Source organism: Falco peregrinus, chromosome 9 (genome assembly GCF_023634155.1).
Source record: "Falco peregrinus isolate bFalPer1 chromosome 9, bFalPer1.pri, whole genome shotgun sequence".
Lineage (NCBI taxonomy): Eukaryota > Metazoa > Chordata > Aves > Falconiformes > Falconidae > Falco > Falco peregrinus.
In genome coordinates, this window is record NC_073729.1 from 3,213,499 (window position 1) to 3,229,911 (window position 16,413).

Below are 16,413 nucleotides of genomic sequence, written 5' to 3' on the forward strand. Positions count from 1 at the left end.
GCCTTAAGTCACGATTTCGAAGCGCCCAGCTGCTGCAGTCCTAAGCTTGCGACAGCCCATCCCTGCAGAACGCCCCAGCGGGCTCCTTACAAGTGACGCAAGGCAGAGCAGGGGTCCTGAGGGGGGTGGCACCACCTGACAGAACATGGCACCTGGATTCTTTGGCGTTCTCTGCTCCTTGAAGACACCCCAGATTTCTCCCTAAAAGCCTGCTGGCAGTGCTCTGCAGCTCCTGCCTGCGGGAATGTACCGGCGGCGTTGGGACTACTGCTGTGAAGTCCTGAAGCGGTATTTGATGAGAAGCTGTGTGCCCCCTGCACTGAGGGAAGAACTCAAGGCAAAGTCAAACCAAGCTCTTCCTCACTGCCTCAGCCCTCCCAGTCACACAACCCCCCTCCCAGTCACACAGCCCCCCTCCCAGTCACACAGCCCCCCTCCCAGTCACACAGCCCCCCTCCCAGTCACACGGCCCCCTCCCAGTCACACGGCCCCCCTCCCAGTCACACATGGACGCTTCAGCCCTGTGCTACTCAAGCACAGCCCCAGGCAGTGAAAGGAGAAAGGACCCTCATAATTGTCATTTATCAATATTCATAGAGAACCTGCCTTAACCCCTCTTGTGCATGATCGGGGAAAAAAAAAGAAAAAAACCACCTCAAAATGAAACCCAACCAAAATAAAAATAAAATGAGCTAATCATCTGGCTGCTCACTACCGCGGGGGATTTCCTTCCCGTGTCACCGCTGCCCCGCGCAGTAATTGGCATTATCTGTTATCTCTGAAGCCCTAATCAGGTTTGCCACGGGGCACTCTCTGTAATCATATTTTTATTTGTCAGCCTGCCAGCCGCAGGCCCCAAGCGCGAGCTGGGCCGAGGCACGAGCCCGCCGCCCCCCGCGCGCGGCGCCAATCCGGGCTCGCGCCGGTGATGTCACGCGCGGCCAATGGGGCGCGCGGCAGCCCCCGGCCCGCCCTCCTGCAGCATCCCGGAGGGGGGGGGGGCTCGGCCCGGGGCCGGGGGGCTGCGGCGTCCGGGGGGGATGGCGGCGGCGGGGCCGCGCTGAGCCGCCCCGAAGGCCCGCAGCTTGGGAGACCGGGCCCGCGCCGCCGGGGGAGCGGCGGCCGGGGGGGGCCGTGGGCTCATCGCCGAGGGAAACTGCCCCGGCCGGGGCGGCCTCGCGGCGGCGGCCTGGCAAGGCCAGGGGTGCTGAGCGCCCCGGCCCGGCGCGGCGCAGGCCGGGAAGCACCGGCAGTGACGGCGCCCGCTGAGCCGGCCCGGCCAGCTCGGGCACAGCACCGTCTGCGGGAGCCCGTGGTGCCTCCGCACGAGGCGGGCTGCTGGCACCCACGGGTGCCTGCGGGTCCCTGGCACCTGGTGCTACGTACACAGCAGTGGCCCTGAAGGGCCCCACAGCGCGTTGCCTATAAGCTTTCCCCCGTGGCCAACCTGTACCACAAAACCCTGGTAAGTGGCTGCACCTCGGAGCGAGGCACATCAAATACTGCCCCGCTGCCTCCATTAAATAAAGTAAGAACGGAAAGCTCATACTTTCGGAAAACTGCACACAAACAGACTAAGCTCCAAAGTGTATTCTGCTTCCTGGTCTGAGCTGCTTGCTTGTAAACACCTCTCAGACGCAGGCGATCCCTCCACGCAGTAGCAGCAGAAGCCTTTTACTGACGGGAGGATTGGGGAATCCTTTCTGATTCTTTGATCCAGGAATCCTGCTGCATCAGTACATTTTGAGCGCTGAAAGCTGAATGCGGTTACATACTGCTGTGAAAGTAAGCCACAGGTATTTCAGTGTTTTGGGAGGTCCGGGAAGAAGATGGGACAGTGACATGGGGCTGGGGACACCAGGCTATCAATCTGTTCTGCCAGTAGGTTAGAGGCACCCACATTTAGTCATTAACCAAAGCTGAAGCCTTCATTTTTCAACGTGGTCATAACTGGATAACCTGGCTGATGAGATGATTTGTCATTTCACTGCCCCACGACAGGACAAGGTCAGGCTTCATTGCTTAGGAAAACACATTAACTTTTATACTCACACACATGCACACAACTATATTTATGCATGCTTTGATTTTTGAAAAGGGTTTAATGGTAACTGTCCAGAATAGAACACAGAGTCTAATATAACACAGACCACACAAGTCTCAGAGTGACCTGGAGGGAGGGAGAGCTTATGATTTACTGCTAATTTATTCAGCACAAGATGCTAGTCAAGTGGGAGCTGGCAAGGAGACAGGGGATTTACTTCTAAACAAGACTACTGCCCACAATCCAATATGTTTAACAGAGGAAAATGGGTTCCTCAGGAGAGATGTGCACTCTGTCTTGGAAATTGCACATATCGTCAAACCTGCAGAGGTGCTTGTCTGTCTGACAGCCTCACCAGAACCCTCACTCAGTTTATTAAAGTCTGCCACATCAAGAGGCATCCATCACATGCCCAAAGGACTAGTATGTATGCGTATATAATGCATGTTCTCATAGAAACTTCTATGCCGATGGAAATTCATGTTTTTCTGGAATATTCATTTGGAAGAGTAAATAATTTCTCTTCAGTTGTACTTCAACATTTCTGAGTCTTCTTGGATTGGGTCTCTAAGCGTTAAGCCAAGTAGGGAACAGAAACATGTCTGTATGCAATCCGTCAGTGCTTACGCTGCCTAGCCTACACAAAAATTAACAGCTGTACAACCTCCCAAGGATTATGCTGATTGTAAGAAGGTCATGATCACTCAATGCAGTTCACTAGCAGGGAGGAAAAATTGTGGAATTCCGGAATTAAACTTGACAGAGGTCTCTGCCAACAGAGAAAACTTAGATCCTCTGGGTAGGGCACGCGACCTGCCCTTGGCTCCTCTGAGAATTTCTCTGACCATTGTAACCCTGCCTGCGCCAGGCAGCCGTTATCCTCAGGACCTTCTCACCCAGATCTACCACCTCGGAACTGCATCTCTGGCTAACAGTATACTTTTCTTAATATATCGTCAAGAAAGGCTCTTACTTCCCTTTCCATTTATTAGAAACATGCTCTCTTTCAGATTAACATTTCCTGTTGAAATGAGTCAGAGATGTAGAGGGAGGGGGCTAGAAGACCAAGTGAAACATTTAGGCATCCTTTTTTGGTGCGAATACCTAGTTTGCAAGTTCTCAGCACAGAACTGGGGGTGCAGAGAATCCCTGTACAGTCACTGAGAAGTAACCGCACAGTGACCGTGCAAATCCAGCTCTGCAGGATCTGTCAGTGGCCCTCGGCCGCTTGGGGGGGGGGGATCTGTGGCCGTCTGGGGCTGTGGAGAAGCAGCCACACGGACATAATGCAAATGGTCTCCCTCCGCCAACCTCACTGCCAGGAGCTGCATTTCTGAGAAATAAGTGGGCGGTTGCGGGCCAGCCACTATACAGAAACTCTTGTGCTCAGACTGATTATAACAACTTGATTTCAGTATAATTTAAATTACCTAAACTTGCTGAAGATGAAGGAGAAACTGGTCCAATTTAAAACGCCACCTGAAAAGCACAGGTTAAACCACACCTGATGGTCAAATTGTACGATGGAGTTAGTGAATATCAATAGCAGTCAGATCAAGGAAATTCTTCCCTACTGGAAAGGAAATTAAAGGCAACAGTGACTCAAATGCCCAGAAGGGACTCAGTGAAGGTTGCCAAAAGCCAGCAGGTTTCCAAAAACTGAAGGAAGCCACAAAATGACTTTGCTGTATTTGTAATTGTCCAAAGTTTCTTCAGGGATTCATTTTGATATAGTGCATGTAATTCTTGGTTATTAGCAAGTGCCACAAGAATGATGGAAATTCAGCTGCTTTTCCTTGGTGGTTTTGGTTGTCCTGGTTAAAGCATTCCCTGTGAATGAATTCTCCTCCAGCGAGAAATGACAATCTTCTCCATGAAATGTCTATCTGTGACTGATGCACTCACAGATGGCCAAGAATCTAAAAACACATCAGCACTTTACACAATGCTTTTAGAGCTTTACAACATCAGTTACTTAAAAGTATCAAGAAATAAGAGCTCTTTATCCTGTGCTTTTATGTAACGGCTAGCTCCCGTTGGAAATGGCTGTACTCACCATATTGAATGACTATGGCAGAAGTCTAAAGCAGAGATGATTTGTCGGAAGAACTTCCTGGCTTCTTTTGGCGTCAGTCTTCCCTTTTTTACGAGATAGTCAAAGAGCTCGCCACCTGACACATGTTCTAGCACCAAATACCTAGAAAATAACAAAGCCAGGATTTTGTAAGCACATTATCATACCATGTCACTCACACAATTATACACAAACACACGGTCAAGGAGAACACTTCTGTAAAGAACAGGGGAAGAGAATCAGAATTTTAAAATCAGGGGTGATTAATATTTTTAACAGGGGTTCTGCAAACTTCAGGCATGCCACTGTTGGATTCAGTGTTCAATATAACAGTGAGGGATAATCCAGAAGCCAAAATTGCCTCAAAAGACCAGGAGGGGAAGAAGAGAATAATCAGGTATAAGCTTTCACAGCAGCTCTTAAACCTACAGTGGAATAAGACGGCATGCTAGGAAGCCTTAACCAAGCTGTCAATTCCTTTATAAAATTGTTGTGGTGAAGCTGCACTCACATACTGTTCTGTCTTGCTGAGAACCAGAGAGATGTCAACAAAATAGAGGGAAAGAAAAAAAAAAAAAGAAAAAAGGTGAATAGTTTAGAATATGAAAAAAGATAAGAACAACTATATGCATGCAGCCTATGTAAGGGCTTCAGCTTTTGCTGCTGAACAGCAATGATTTGCTGGAGTAGCTGCTCTCCCTTGCAACTCACATGTGAAAAATGTGACACTGAGTGAATAAATGTGGCACAACAGGGACCCAGGAGCAAGAGAAGAAACCTCAGACCTCACACAGCACTCCTGGCAGGCAGAGAGAGAAGCAGGAGATCTTCTGGAAGGAAAGGACTTGCCATAGATGGGCTATCTTGTTGTAAGTAGGGGTAATGAAAGGCAACTAAGCAGAGGAAAACTTAGTATGAATCTCTGGAATGTTGCCTAATAGTGGGAACGAAAGAGTTTCCCCACGGCAGTAGCAGGAACACCATCAACTGAACCATTTAAAAAGAAACCAGATATAATATGGACAAAGCAATAGGCTTCTGTTGGCAAGAGGATTGCTGGAAACCTCCGTGGACTTTTTCCATCTCTACTGTGATTTTGTGCTCTACTGTCTCCTTGCTTGTTTGCCCAGCTTACACTATTCTAATACAGAACGAAGAAATTACGCAGTGAGATTACTTAGTCAGAATCTGAAAGTATAGTATAAACAACAGATTATTATTCTTTTTACTGAAAAATCGCTTTTGTTCTTTGGCTCTGCTAGCTGGTTACACCCTGAAGGAGAGGCAGGAACCTGTACCCTCACTGCCTGACCCCCCTGATGCGAGTTACAGGGTCGCATGGCAAGGCTTGTCATCTGAAAGGTGCTTTCTGTAAAGCAAGAGCGCAAGGGGGAACAGGGCATTCCAACCTTTGGCAGATGGTTTGAGAAACATCACCAGAACACTTGCTAACAAGAATTAGGTCTTTTTCCAAATTTTGAATGTAATTCTCCGTCCCCTCCTCCAACAGCACAGCAGCCCAGGCTGGACATGATGTGCTGCGTGACCCCCATCCCTCAATGCCTTGCTTTACAGCAAGCTAGTTTCACTGCCAGTATTAATCCAACTCTTCAAATCTGTGTGGACAATGAAAATCATTAATTCAGGATACTGTCTTTTCTGTACCTGAAGCAGTATAATCTCAGAGGAAATTTCTAAATTTGAAATGGAAAGAGGAGATTATTATACATTTGGGGGTTAAACTATTCCTTTTTCCCAACGTTTCCGAAAAGATGGAACAGTAGGAAGACTAAAAGCTGCTCTGAGGAAAGTAAAATTGGCTTAATGATGACAGCGTTAGCCTTGAAGTTGCAAAAGTGGGATGTGAGCTCCTGGTCCATCATCGGCTCCTGTGTGAGTTCCTTGTGTCAGCTCCCAGCCAGCACAAGGAAAAAGCACTTCCCTGCCTTACAGAAATGCAGCAGGAGGCAGACATTAATACTGTCTTGCCAGCTAAGTAGTACGAAAGCACAAAAAAGGGGGCAATAAAATGAAATTATAAACTTTAGGGAATTAAAATGGTATTTTCTGCATTTTTTTACCAAAATAGAAACAGTTACAAGAAATATGGTAGTATTGACATTTTTTTCATTAAAATGACTTAAAAAAAAAAGAGAAAAATCTTGACTTGAAAATCACATTTGGAATATGTGGATTATCTTCTCTCCAAGCACTGCCTACTGAGTACACCGGTAATTCAGAGATCACTGTTTATCCACACTACGTTTTTTGAGCAGGACATAGAACTGTGCAGACGGAAACCATGGGCACTGGGGTGCCCACATGTTCAAGTCCCAGTCCTCACTTTCCCAAGCCTTGGCTAACGTGGTCTGGTAAGGGGGTTTGCTATATAACTCATTCTCCTTCGCACACTAGCGACAGATCTGGCTAACTATCCCATATGGCAGATCCAAGCCTGGCACAGAATCAATCCTAAAATTCTCCTTGACAGCTCCCTCTCTCGCTGTGCCCAGCAGAAGCTGGATACAGCAGTGCATCTTGCCCCCAAAATTCAAATTGCTAGCTGCTTTCTTTTTCTGGGAGCTATTTTATGAAGCTGATTGCAGTTACAGGCATACGAAACACCCTCCACGCTGGTTTCAAATGCTCAGTTTTGGAAAATTACAGACCCAGCATTTCTGTCACCCACAGCAGGAACTGCAAAGCAATTTATTTTCATCAACTTCATCTTATTAAAAACACTCAACAAAAATGCACTGACACGTTGTATGAAAAATAAAACAAATTGAAAGACAGGGAGCATTTACAAGGTTATTCATTTCTGCTTGCCACCTAGAAGCACCAGATATAATAATGGAAATGAACAGGGGAGAACATTTGAAAAAGATTTGTGCCTATGACAAGTCAAGGGACGCAGAGAAGCACAGCGACGATGTATTCTGATCTGACAAAGCCCCCAACGTGACAGGAGTGAGAAGGACGACAAACACATTTCCCAGTGGTCAAGTGCAAGAAATAAATGCTGCAGGGATCATTCCACAAGTACTATGTGGTTATGTTGCAGCTAGGATTTCTGAGTTTGGATCTGGAGCTGGCCACCTGCCAACCCTATTACCTCCAGTGCGATGCATTTTATTTTTTTTAGGACAGCCCCCAAGTAGAAGATTTTTGATTAAACAAGGGCATAATTCAGCACCTGCCTCCATCCCTATGCAAGCCAATGTTTTGCTGGCGCATTACATGGCACAATAGTAGTACACATGTTATTTCCAAACAGGCCAACAAGGGGGGTTTAAACATTTCCAGGTGTTGCACCGGTTCTAACCATCACTGTGCAGCTTACACAACCCCCACTAAATGCTATGTATCTGTCCATCTGTGTACGTGTGAGTGTGTTTGAGTGACCCCATAAAAGAAGAGATTACGTGCTCTGAAAAGCCGAACAGAAAAAGCAAAGGAAAGAAAGAGCATTATTCCAGAGGCTGGAAAGTAAGGCACACAGGCACTACGCCTTCCCTGAGAATCTGTGGCACAGAAGAGAATCCAGATCTCCTGAGTTCACGTCAGCATCTAAAATCCTTTACTTTAGCAAAGTGCTATAGGATTGGAAGTATGTCAATGCCAACTCTTGGAGGATCCAGGAGAAGGTAAATAACACATAGCCTGCAGGGGAGAAAAACACTAAGAAGTATTTTCCTGAGTTTCCCCTTACCTTTTATCTTTCCCAGATATGATAGGTTCTCATCTCGCTACAGTACTCCTTTTCCCATTTATGCTAAGGAGGTGAGGGAACTCTAAAAATCCTAGAACAGTAACCAGAACTAGTCTCCTTTTCCATTAGGAGATGAAAAGTAACTTACTGGTGAATTAAGCTTTTTTAAAAATCCTGTCTACATAAGATTGACAGCATCAGTCTTCCCACTGTAAAAACATAGGAATCCCTGCTCTGTAATAGCCATTGCAGGAAGGTTCAGGGAAAGGAAAGAGCCAGCCTCTGGCTGGCAGCATGCACGCTACCTGCTGTGATAATACAGAGAGGAGCTATATTAGGACAAAAGACTCTGTAAGAGCACTTAGCTCTCAAATCTTGGATGCTCTGGACACACACCAGCTCTTCTAATCCTTACATTTCACATGACAGAAGCTTTACACGTTATTAACCTCCTGTTCTTTACTGATAGGGAGTTGCAAAGCCAAGTGACTTGCCCAGGGTTACAGCCACCCAGTATCAGAGCTGGGATTAGCACCCATGGTCCCTTTTGCCTTCTGCTCCACGCTGTCCCCATCACCAATTTCCCCTCTGCTTGCTAGGAGACTAGAAAAGCAAGAAAACATGATGTTTCTGCAACTCAATATGAAGCCGAGTGCCTGTGGTGTTAAATTCTCGATTACTTGCTTTCCTCACCAGATACATTCTTCAAGAGGTTGCAAAACTTTTCACGGGCCACTGACTGCTTTCAAACAGACACCAAGGTACACATCTTGCATCGTATCTCATGTCCTGCCAAGACGTGAACCTAAAAAACTAACTCTGGTGAAATTTTTTTAAATACCCAGGCAAATGATTCGGTGTTCTCACAAGACGCCCTCCTGCACTTGGAAGAGCATAATTATTAATGACAGAGCTACATCATCATTTTTCGTCGGCTCCTTCCTGAAGACTGCTGTGATGCCTGACAACAGCTTGGACTCCCCCATCACAGGGTCTCCCGCAGCTGCTTTGTGTTTGGAGGGCAGGCTGACCCGGGCATTGGCTCTGTTTTGTCCCATTCTCGTCCAGTGCCAGCACAGCAAGGTATGACCAGATTGCCTTTGCACTACAATACTGCGAAGACATCACTTAAAACAGCAACAAAGAGACTTTTGGTGATGATTCCTCCTTCCCATCTGGTGGACTATGCTACAGCTTCTTAAAGGCTGCCTTCGCTGAAGCCCTAGGGAGCTTCGAGGAATAACTCACAGAGCTCTCACCAAGGCAAGGCAGCTACATGCTACCTCCAAAGCAGGACTGTTAACAAAAGAAATAGGCTGGCTCTGAGCAATGCCTACAAAATGCTGTTAAAGAAAGACTAACTGGCACAAAGGCCATCAGGGCTATGCATCATGGGATATTTATGGTAAAATAACAACAACAACAAAAAATCACCCAAACAAAACACACCAGTTGTGATCTGTAAAGAATGAAAAGCCATTAGCAAGAATGGTGTGAAATACTAGAATTCTTGCCTGTCCTGGGTTTGGCTGGGATAGAATTAATTTCCTTCCTTGTAGCTGGTACAGTGCTAGGTTTTGTGTTTACTATGAGAGTAACGCTGATAACCCGCTGATGGTTTAGTTGCTGCTGAGCAGCGCTTACTCTAAGTGAAGGACTCCCCCGTTCCCCGCGCTGTGCCATGAGGAGGTGCACAAGGAGCCGGGAGGGAGCAGAGCCAGGACACTGACCCGAACTGGCCAAGGGGCTATTCCGTACCACAGAGCATCACGCTCGGTACATACACTGGGGGTGGGGCTGGCTGGGGGCTGCCGGTCACTGCTGGGGGGCTGGCTGGGTGTCAGTCCGCGGGGGTGAGCAACTGTGTTGTGCACCGCTTGTCTTTCTTGGGGTTTATTTCTCTCTCTTTTTCTTTTTGTTACTATTATCATTATTGTTATGACTATTATAATATTTTGCCCTATTTCAATTACTAAACTGTTCTTATCTCAACCCATGGGGTCTACCTTTTCCTGACTCTCCTCCCCATCCCACCAGGAGAGGCAGTGAGCGAGGTTGTGTGGTACTTACTTGCTGGCCGGGGTTTAACCACGACACAGCCAGATGGGATTGCCACAGCAGCCCATCACCGTACACCCCAGTGTGGGTATGCGGCTCCAGTTTTCTCAGCCTTATAGATGAAGACAACTTATGAGACATTCACAGCTACACAAATGAGGTCCTCTGGGACAATACAAATGTATTTATTATAAAAGTGCTAAATGAATAGAGGTCTTTAGATGAAAGCTCATACTGGAACACAAATATTTCAGGTAAGCATTATAACTGCAAAAAACCAAGAGTAACAAGAAATACTCTCTGGTGCTCTAGGAATGGCAGTCAATTCACATAGCTTCTTGTTTTGCTCAGGCAGTAGAGGGTTTCCTCATACGGGCATGTGCTTAGCTGTCTGTTAGGGAACCAGTTAATAATCCATCTTTTTATTAAATGCTATGATATTTACACATATGACACACAACCTCTCTTAAACCTAAACGAGTGTGCTGGTCTTCTACATGAGCCCGAACATACCGCGGGGTACATCACACACTGCTGGGTGATGTTCTAGGACTTTTACTGTGCCAGAAGTCAGACTGGATATTCACGTGGCACTGGCCAGCTTTTAAGATGCCCAACTTCAGGCGTGCACTCCAGCACCTTGCAAACCCCAGTGCAGTTATATAGAAAGAGATACACAAGAAGACATGAAAAATCAGAGTGTTTCTGTTTGCTTTCTGTATGCTCAAGAGTTTACCGTTTTGTGATGCCTATGGCTAAGACCTTTCATGAAATGACCACCCCTGCTGAGAAGCTCAGGTACCCTGGTTTATCACTTAACAGTTGATACTTGAAAATCACGAGCATAACCCTAAAACTGCGGAACACGGCATGGCGCAAGACACTGCGGAGTTGATGCAGATGTCTAAGCAATTACCGAGGGCAGGGACACATATCAGGCAGGGATCTCCTTTGTAAAGACAGATACGTCTTTAGTTCTTTCCTGTGCCTATGTTTGTTAGTGCCAACAGCTGTAAAAACCTCTTGAAGTTTGGCCACAGAACTGAATACTGATGGCACCGGCTGCCGCACAAGCGGCACCAGTCCTGCTGCGCTCTGAACCATCCCACCGTAACCCACAATCCTCGGCAGATTATTCACAAGAAAATCACTCCTTTTGACCAATTCAGCTAAGAGCTAGAAGATTCATTACATTTCAAAGCTGTGGTGAATCAGCAAGGGATCTGTCTGGAGCAGCAGGCTGCCAAAGAAAAGCCTCTAGAAGAAAAAAAGTCCTGGCAATTCCTCTTCCATGCTACCACCCTACTTGCAAAATGTCCTTCCATACATATATGAAGGGATATATGTGTAGCAGGCGGGAGGTTAAAAGCTGCCCAGCCAAGACTGACATGTTGTAGTTCTTTTGACAGTTTTTTCACTGCGCTGTTTTCTATTGATTAAATAATCTCTATCAGATATTAAGCCCCTTGTTATTGGCGCAGCCTATAAATTATTCAGAAGTTATATAAATTCTTATGGCGGGCATGAATTTTTAAACCCTAATTTGGCACCAGGCCAGGAACTCTGGGTTTTTTATTTTATTTTTCCTCGCCTGCAAGAAAATGTGCATGCATTAATTTTTTTAATTTTTTTTTTTCAAAAGACAATTTTAACTCCAGTCTGCTTGTTTGAATGGAGATTATATTTGATTGCTCATTACCTTTGGACATGAACAGGTTGGAGCTTTTGGAGAAAAGAGAGGTAGGAGATTATGCTGGTGTGCTCTGTACCTTTAATTTACTGGGGCTGACAGGGGTCTGAGCAGCGCCTTCATGGTGTGTAGTCATGCATGCCGCGGCCCTGCAGCAGCCCTCCTTTTGGGCACACGAGACTGAACGGCTCCAGCCGGAGGATCCTCAGCACAGGACAGGCAGAGCTGAGACAACACTCATCAGCTCACTGCTGCAGTTCTGCTGTTTGAGTTTCCCTCTTCAGAACCAAGTGGCCTTTCCCTTAACAACGACGGCCCAGACACACACCATCGCCTACTGCAGCCTGACAGAGAAATCAGGCACGTAACGTCCTGTGGCCCTGGAGCTCCATCCCCCCTTGTCCTTTGCTCACGTCACAGAATTGCTCCACTATGGGCCTGTTTTCTCCCAGGCCCAGCATCCTGGCCTGGATGGTGCACGAGCACATCAGGCAGTGAGCAGAAGACACCGTCAGGCTTTTGGGAAGAGCTTATTAAGACCGGTTGCGCAAGGTGTTGCATTAATCATCACCACCGCCTCTGTGCGAGCCCTGCTGTGTGCCGGCCGGGCATCCCTCCTGCAAGCGGTGCCGCCTGTCCTCGGCGCAGCGCCCTCTCCCCTTGCCCCCCTCCAGCCAGCCCCGGGTCCCCAGGCCCACCTCACCTGCCAGCCTGGCGCTGCCCCCTCCTGCAGCTGAAGGGGCTTCCCTTGGCCACACCTGCTTGTGATTCATCACAGGGCTAAACCAAGTCAACAGCAGAAGAAAAGGGGTCAAAGTAGCTGGTTATGAATATTTCCCTTAATTCTAATCAAGGCTCAGGTGGAACACCCTTTTGCCTTCCAATTCTGTTCTATTTTCTTTTCCTGAATCCATGGCGCCTGACACCCCACAACCAGACTACCAAGAAGCACACCTACCACAAAATTAATTTTCAGCGCTGAGCCCTGGAGCTGCTCCAACTTTCTGAACCTTCCTTTTGCTTTTAGGTTTCCCTGCAGATGGATCGAATGTCAAAGTCCTGGGCTACCAATAACCAAAGAACACACAGAACCCTTTTTTCTCTTTTCTCGCATTCTCTGGCATCTCACAATCAGTTTTCAGCAAAACTAAACAGAGTTACAGGAAAACCCTGCAGGAGAGGACTGGCAGCACGAATGCCTCTGCAGACACCACCAGAGTGTAAGGCGTTGACTCCTGCTGTCAGCTGATCTTGTACAAGCCAGAAACGTGAGTTGTGCACAGGTAAGAGATACTTTAATTTTGTTATCCGGCTGATTGGGAAACACTTTCACCTCTGAAATCACGAGGTGGTGTGTTGTGTATATCGCAGTGAGGCTTGGGCACCTGCCCAGTGAAAGCACCGTACTGCTGAATGGTGAGAAAGGGACTTGTGCTTGGAAAAAGAGCCAACGAACGCATGGTGCATTTCAGAGAACAACATTCTGGTGCCCACTCCTTCTGTTGAAACAAATGCTTGTTTCAAATGCTGATTAAGTTGGACAACACAGAGATTTAAAATAAATGCTCCCACAAAATTTGAGAATTGGAAATCTTCAGTGTGAAAATGTGAAAATTAATCGATATAAATCTAGACATATATATACAAATATCTGTATGCACCTATAGATAGAAATTTACATATATATATACACACACACTGACACTGATGGACAGGGAATCATGAAATACTAGTATAAACATCTGAAAGAAAAGGGCATGGAGTGGTCCTAGGATGTCTTTATTCTACCTCATCTCCACTCCTTGCCAAACTACCAATAATTTAAACCAAATAGCTAATCAAATGAAATCAAACAGATAATGCACCCCTGTTGGGAGTTCTGCAATAAACCCACCGGTCAGCTTATCCCCTTTGGAAAGGGAAGGCCCATCTCCTGTGGATTATAGGATGGCACTTAAGCTGCCATGCTCACAACTCCAACAATGGGACAATTGCTTTTCTCAGATCAAATGGAAAGCTGAATTTACTGCATAGAATACAGTAAATGTACATATCAGAGATTTAAGAATAAAGCAAAAGATTGTTTCCTAGAAAAGACCCGAGCCAACCACTTTGCTCATGAAGGACTGGGCTTTGTAGGTTTCCTCTTACTTAATCCTCAACATGTCTGCTCATGAGAAGCTCGGTGCTGCGAGCAGCCTGTGAACCCTGCCTGCCTCTCCATTGCTACACCAACTCTGCCCAGGTAAGACCTTTTCTCTACCTAGCACAGAGCACAGAGGACCAGCGCCCAGGTTCACACAGTTCATTGCAGTGCAGGAACCGAACGACCAAAGGAGGGTTTCCCCTCTGATATGCACTACAGAACACACCAAAACGTTATGAGCTTTGTTACCACCTCGCTCATTCCCTTAGTTTATTTACATTTCCCTAAAATTCTTGACTGCTTGAACTTGGTTAGTCAAAATGACTGGTGCACACACAAATTTTGGTAGCTCATTGATCAGTCCCTATTAGGAACCAGCAATGTAAGTTCTTAAACAACTCTGGGCTTATCCCACACCAGCCTACTTTAACTCATTCTTGATCTTTAAAATGGGAGGATGATCCCCCCATTCCTGGATGTTTTCTCTATTAACATTATACGATGGCAGACAGGGAGGCACAGGTCATCTATAGCTACTTCTAAATTTCTTCTTACTGCGGACTCCCAATCTTGCTTGAAGGCCATCAAGTATGATCATCCAACAAATATGAAACACTTCAACTGTCAATAATATTGCTAGTTTAGACAACATAATGTATAGCTGAGGTGGTATATCAGCACACAGACAGAGAGCCACAGCGCAGCTGTGTTTTCCCCTATGCACCTAGAACTGTAGTCCACAGTTTTACTAAATGAGACAACTAAAAATGCTGAATAAATTGCTGGAAGTCTTAGAGCTCATAGCTATCTTCATCTCCCCGACCATTCTGGTAGAAAAAAACACAAAACAAACAGAAAATTACTGCTAGGCTAACACACATATGCTAACAGATTTTTATTTTTATTTCTTTAAAACTCATTTTCAGTGTTAAATAAACTGTGGAAAAAGGATTTGATTCATGGTTGCATTAGGAATCTACTCAACCAAAGCCCCTTGTCACAAATTAAATCATAAACCAAAAGTCAAACATGATTTGTGAAATTAACATTTATCGAGGAAATACTCCCCAGCGCTGCATCGTGATTAGTCTCTGGCTCCTGAAATATCACCCATAATTCATAAGCTTCTCTGAAACCATGCCACTACCATTACTGCTGAGATGGCACGTGTGATGGAAAGGCGCTTCCACAACCAGAGAGCAATCCCTTTAGCGATGCTAGTGAGAACTGGAGGTCACTGTGTCTTATTATTTGGGAAAGTACGTGCATGCACAGCCCTCAGCCCCCACGCAGGTGTCACACCTTGCCCCTCCACAGGCACTCTCTTCCACCTCTTAGATTTATCCAAGGCCACGACTGTTTCTAATTTTGAACACGGAGGCTTGCCAGAAGCTCTGCATTGTGCCCTTTCTTTAAAATAGTGACTAATAAAAAATGAAACATAATTAACAGTCACTGGCTCTTTCAGAGTCAGTGCCTTTCAGCAGAGGGATTCAGTCAGTGCCCTGGCGGGGAGATGCAGACAGCTCAATCTTGCAGGCTGAGAAGCTGCAGCACAAACAAGACTTAGTGATTGTTGAAGGCTAAACGGTCACTGGCAAAGCACATTTTGGAGCCCAACAGTTTTTAGAAGCCAGGATAACCAGATATAACTTAAAAGATATGGGATGCTTCCCTTTTCAAGGTGATTTTCAGCAGGAAGATATTTTCCTGCTAAGGAATGCAGTCAGCTTTTGGAAATCTTGGTGTAAGGCCATCCCCACTGCTCTGGGCACTAGGTATTTGTCACTTGGAACAAAACAGCCCCCCAGCCTTCTGGGGCAGTGAAGGAGAGCTCAGCTGAGCTGCTGGCTTCAGGGGCATTCAGAGCAAGAAGAAAGCTTCAGCACCTCTATAACCCATCCCCTCACTCCAAGTGACGATCACAGCCCTTCTCCTTCACGTATTCAGACATGGTCTCCACCACCCAAGTACACTACACCTGCTTGGAACACATCAGCTGCGTGCTGTGTTTATGCATGTGTGCATGTATTTATGTGTGTGTATACCACAGATTACACAACATACAAATAAGCCGGGATCACAAAGAAGAATATTCCCTCTTTCTTAACCAAAAGAAAGCCTGGGGCCTCATCCTACCCCCGGCTTTAAACCAGAATACAGAGGAATGTAGTCCTACATTTCAGGATTAAAGGAGAATTTACTGGCTGTAAATCCGCATTTCCCTTTGCCATCCTTCTGCATGCAGAGCAGGCTGCATTACATCTGGGCCTCTGTCCTCAGCTGGGGCAAACTGGGCTTAATGGAGCCGTGACCATTTATGCCGCTGAGGATTGAGCACTCGGCATGCAGCTCAGCGAACATCTGAGCCAGCCTCCATCCCGTGCCTGCCTGAGGTCACTCTGGTGACCGCACTTCACCGTGGATGGCAGGCTCTGCCCCAAAGGAGGATGGAGAATCCAGAAGAAATTACTGCCTGCTCTACTAAGCTACCCCACAGGCACAGAGGCCTCACTTCTCAGAACACACATTCATTGCTCCAGTAACGAGACCGGCTGAATAGTCCGTAAGGGACTGCTACCTCCATTCAACACGCTTTCTTTGGGTAAGCAGCCATTCCCTTCTTGTGTTGTGACATTAAGGAGAGGTCACCAATGGATGGTGGGCTTTAAAAATAGTTTAATTCTTT

The 16,413-nt window shown here is 46.4% G+C and overlaps 1 protein-coding gene and 1 long non-coding RNA gene across 16 annotated transcripts in view; one reads left to right on the forward strand and one right to left on the reverse strand.

Moving 5' to 3' along the window:
- BRSK2 (BR serine/threonine kinase 2) overlaps positions 1-16,413 on the reverse strand; it is a 315,350-nt gene that overhangs the window by 90,327 nt on the left and 208,610 nt on the right. For all 15 annotated transcript variants that reach the window (XM_055814154.1, XM_005236313.4, XM_005236315.4 and 12 more), the window contains exon 4: positions 4,101-4,241. In XM_055814154.1, the coding sequence (XP_055670129.1) occupies positions 4,101-4,241 (141 nt within the window). The remainder of the gene's footprint in view (positions 1-4,100; positions 4,242-16,413) is intronic.
- LOC129785152 (uncharacterized) lies at positions 4,250-9,989 on the forward strand. Its single transcript, XR_008748783.1, has 3 exons — positions 4,250-7,765; positions 8,527-8,591; positions 8,676-9,989. It is a non-coding gene; the product is annotated as an uncharacterized LOC129785152 (long non-coding RNA).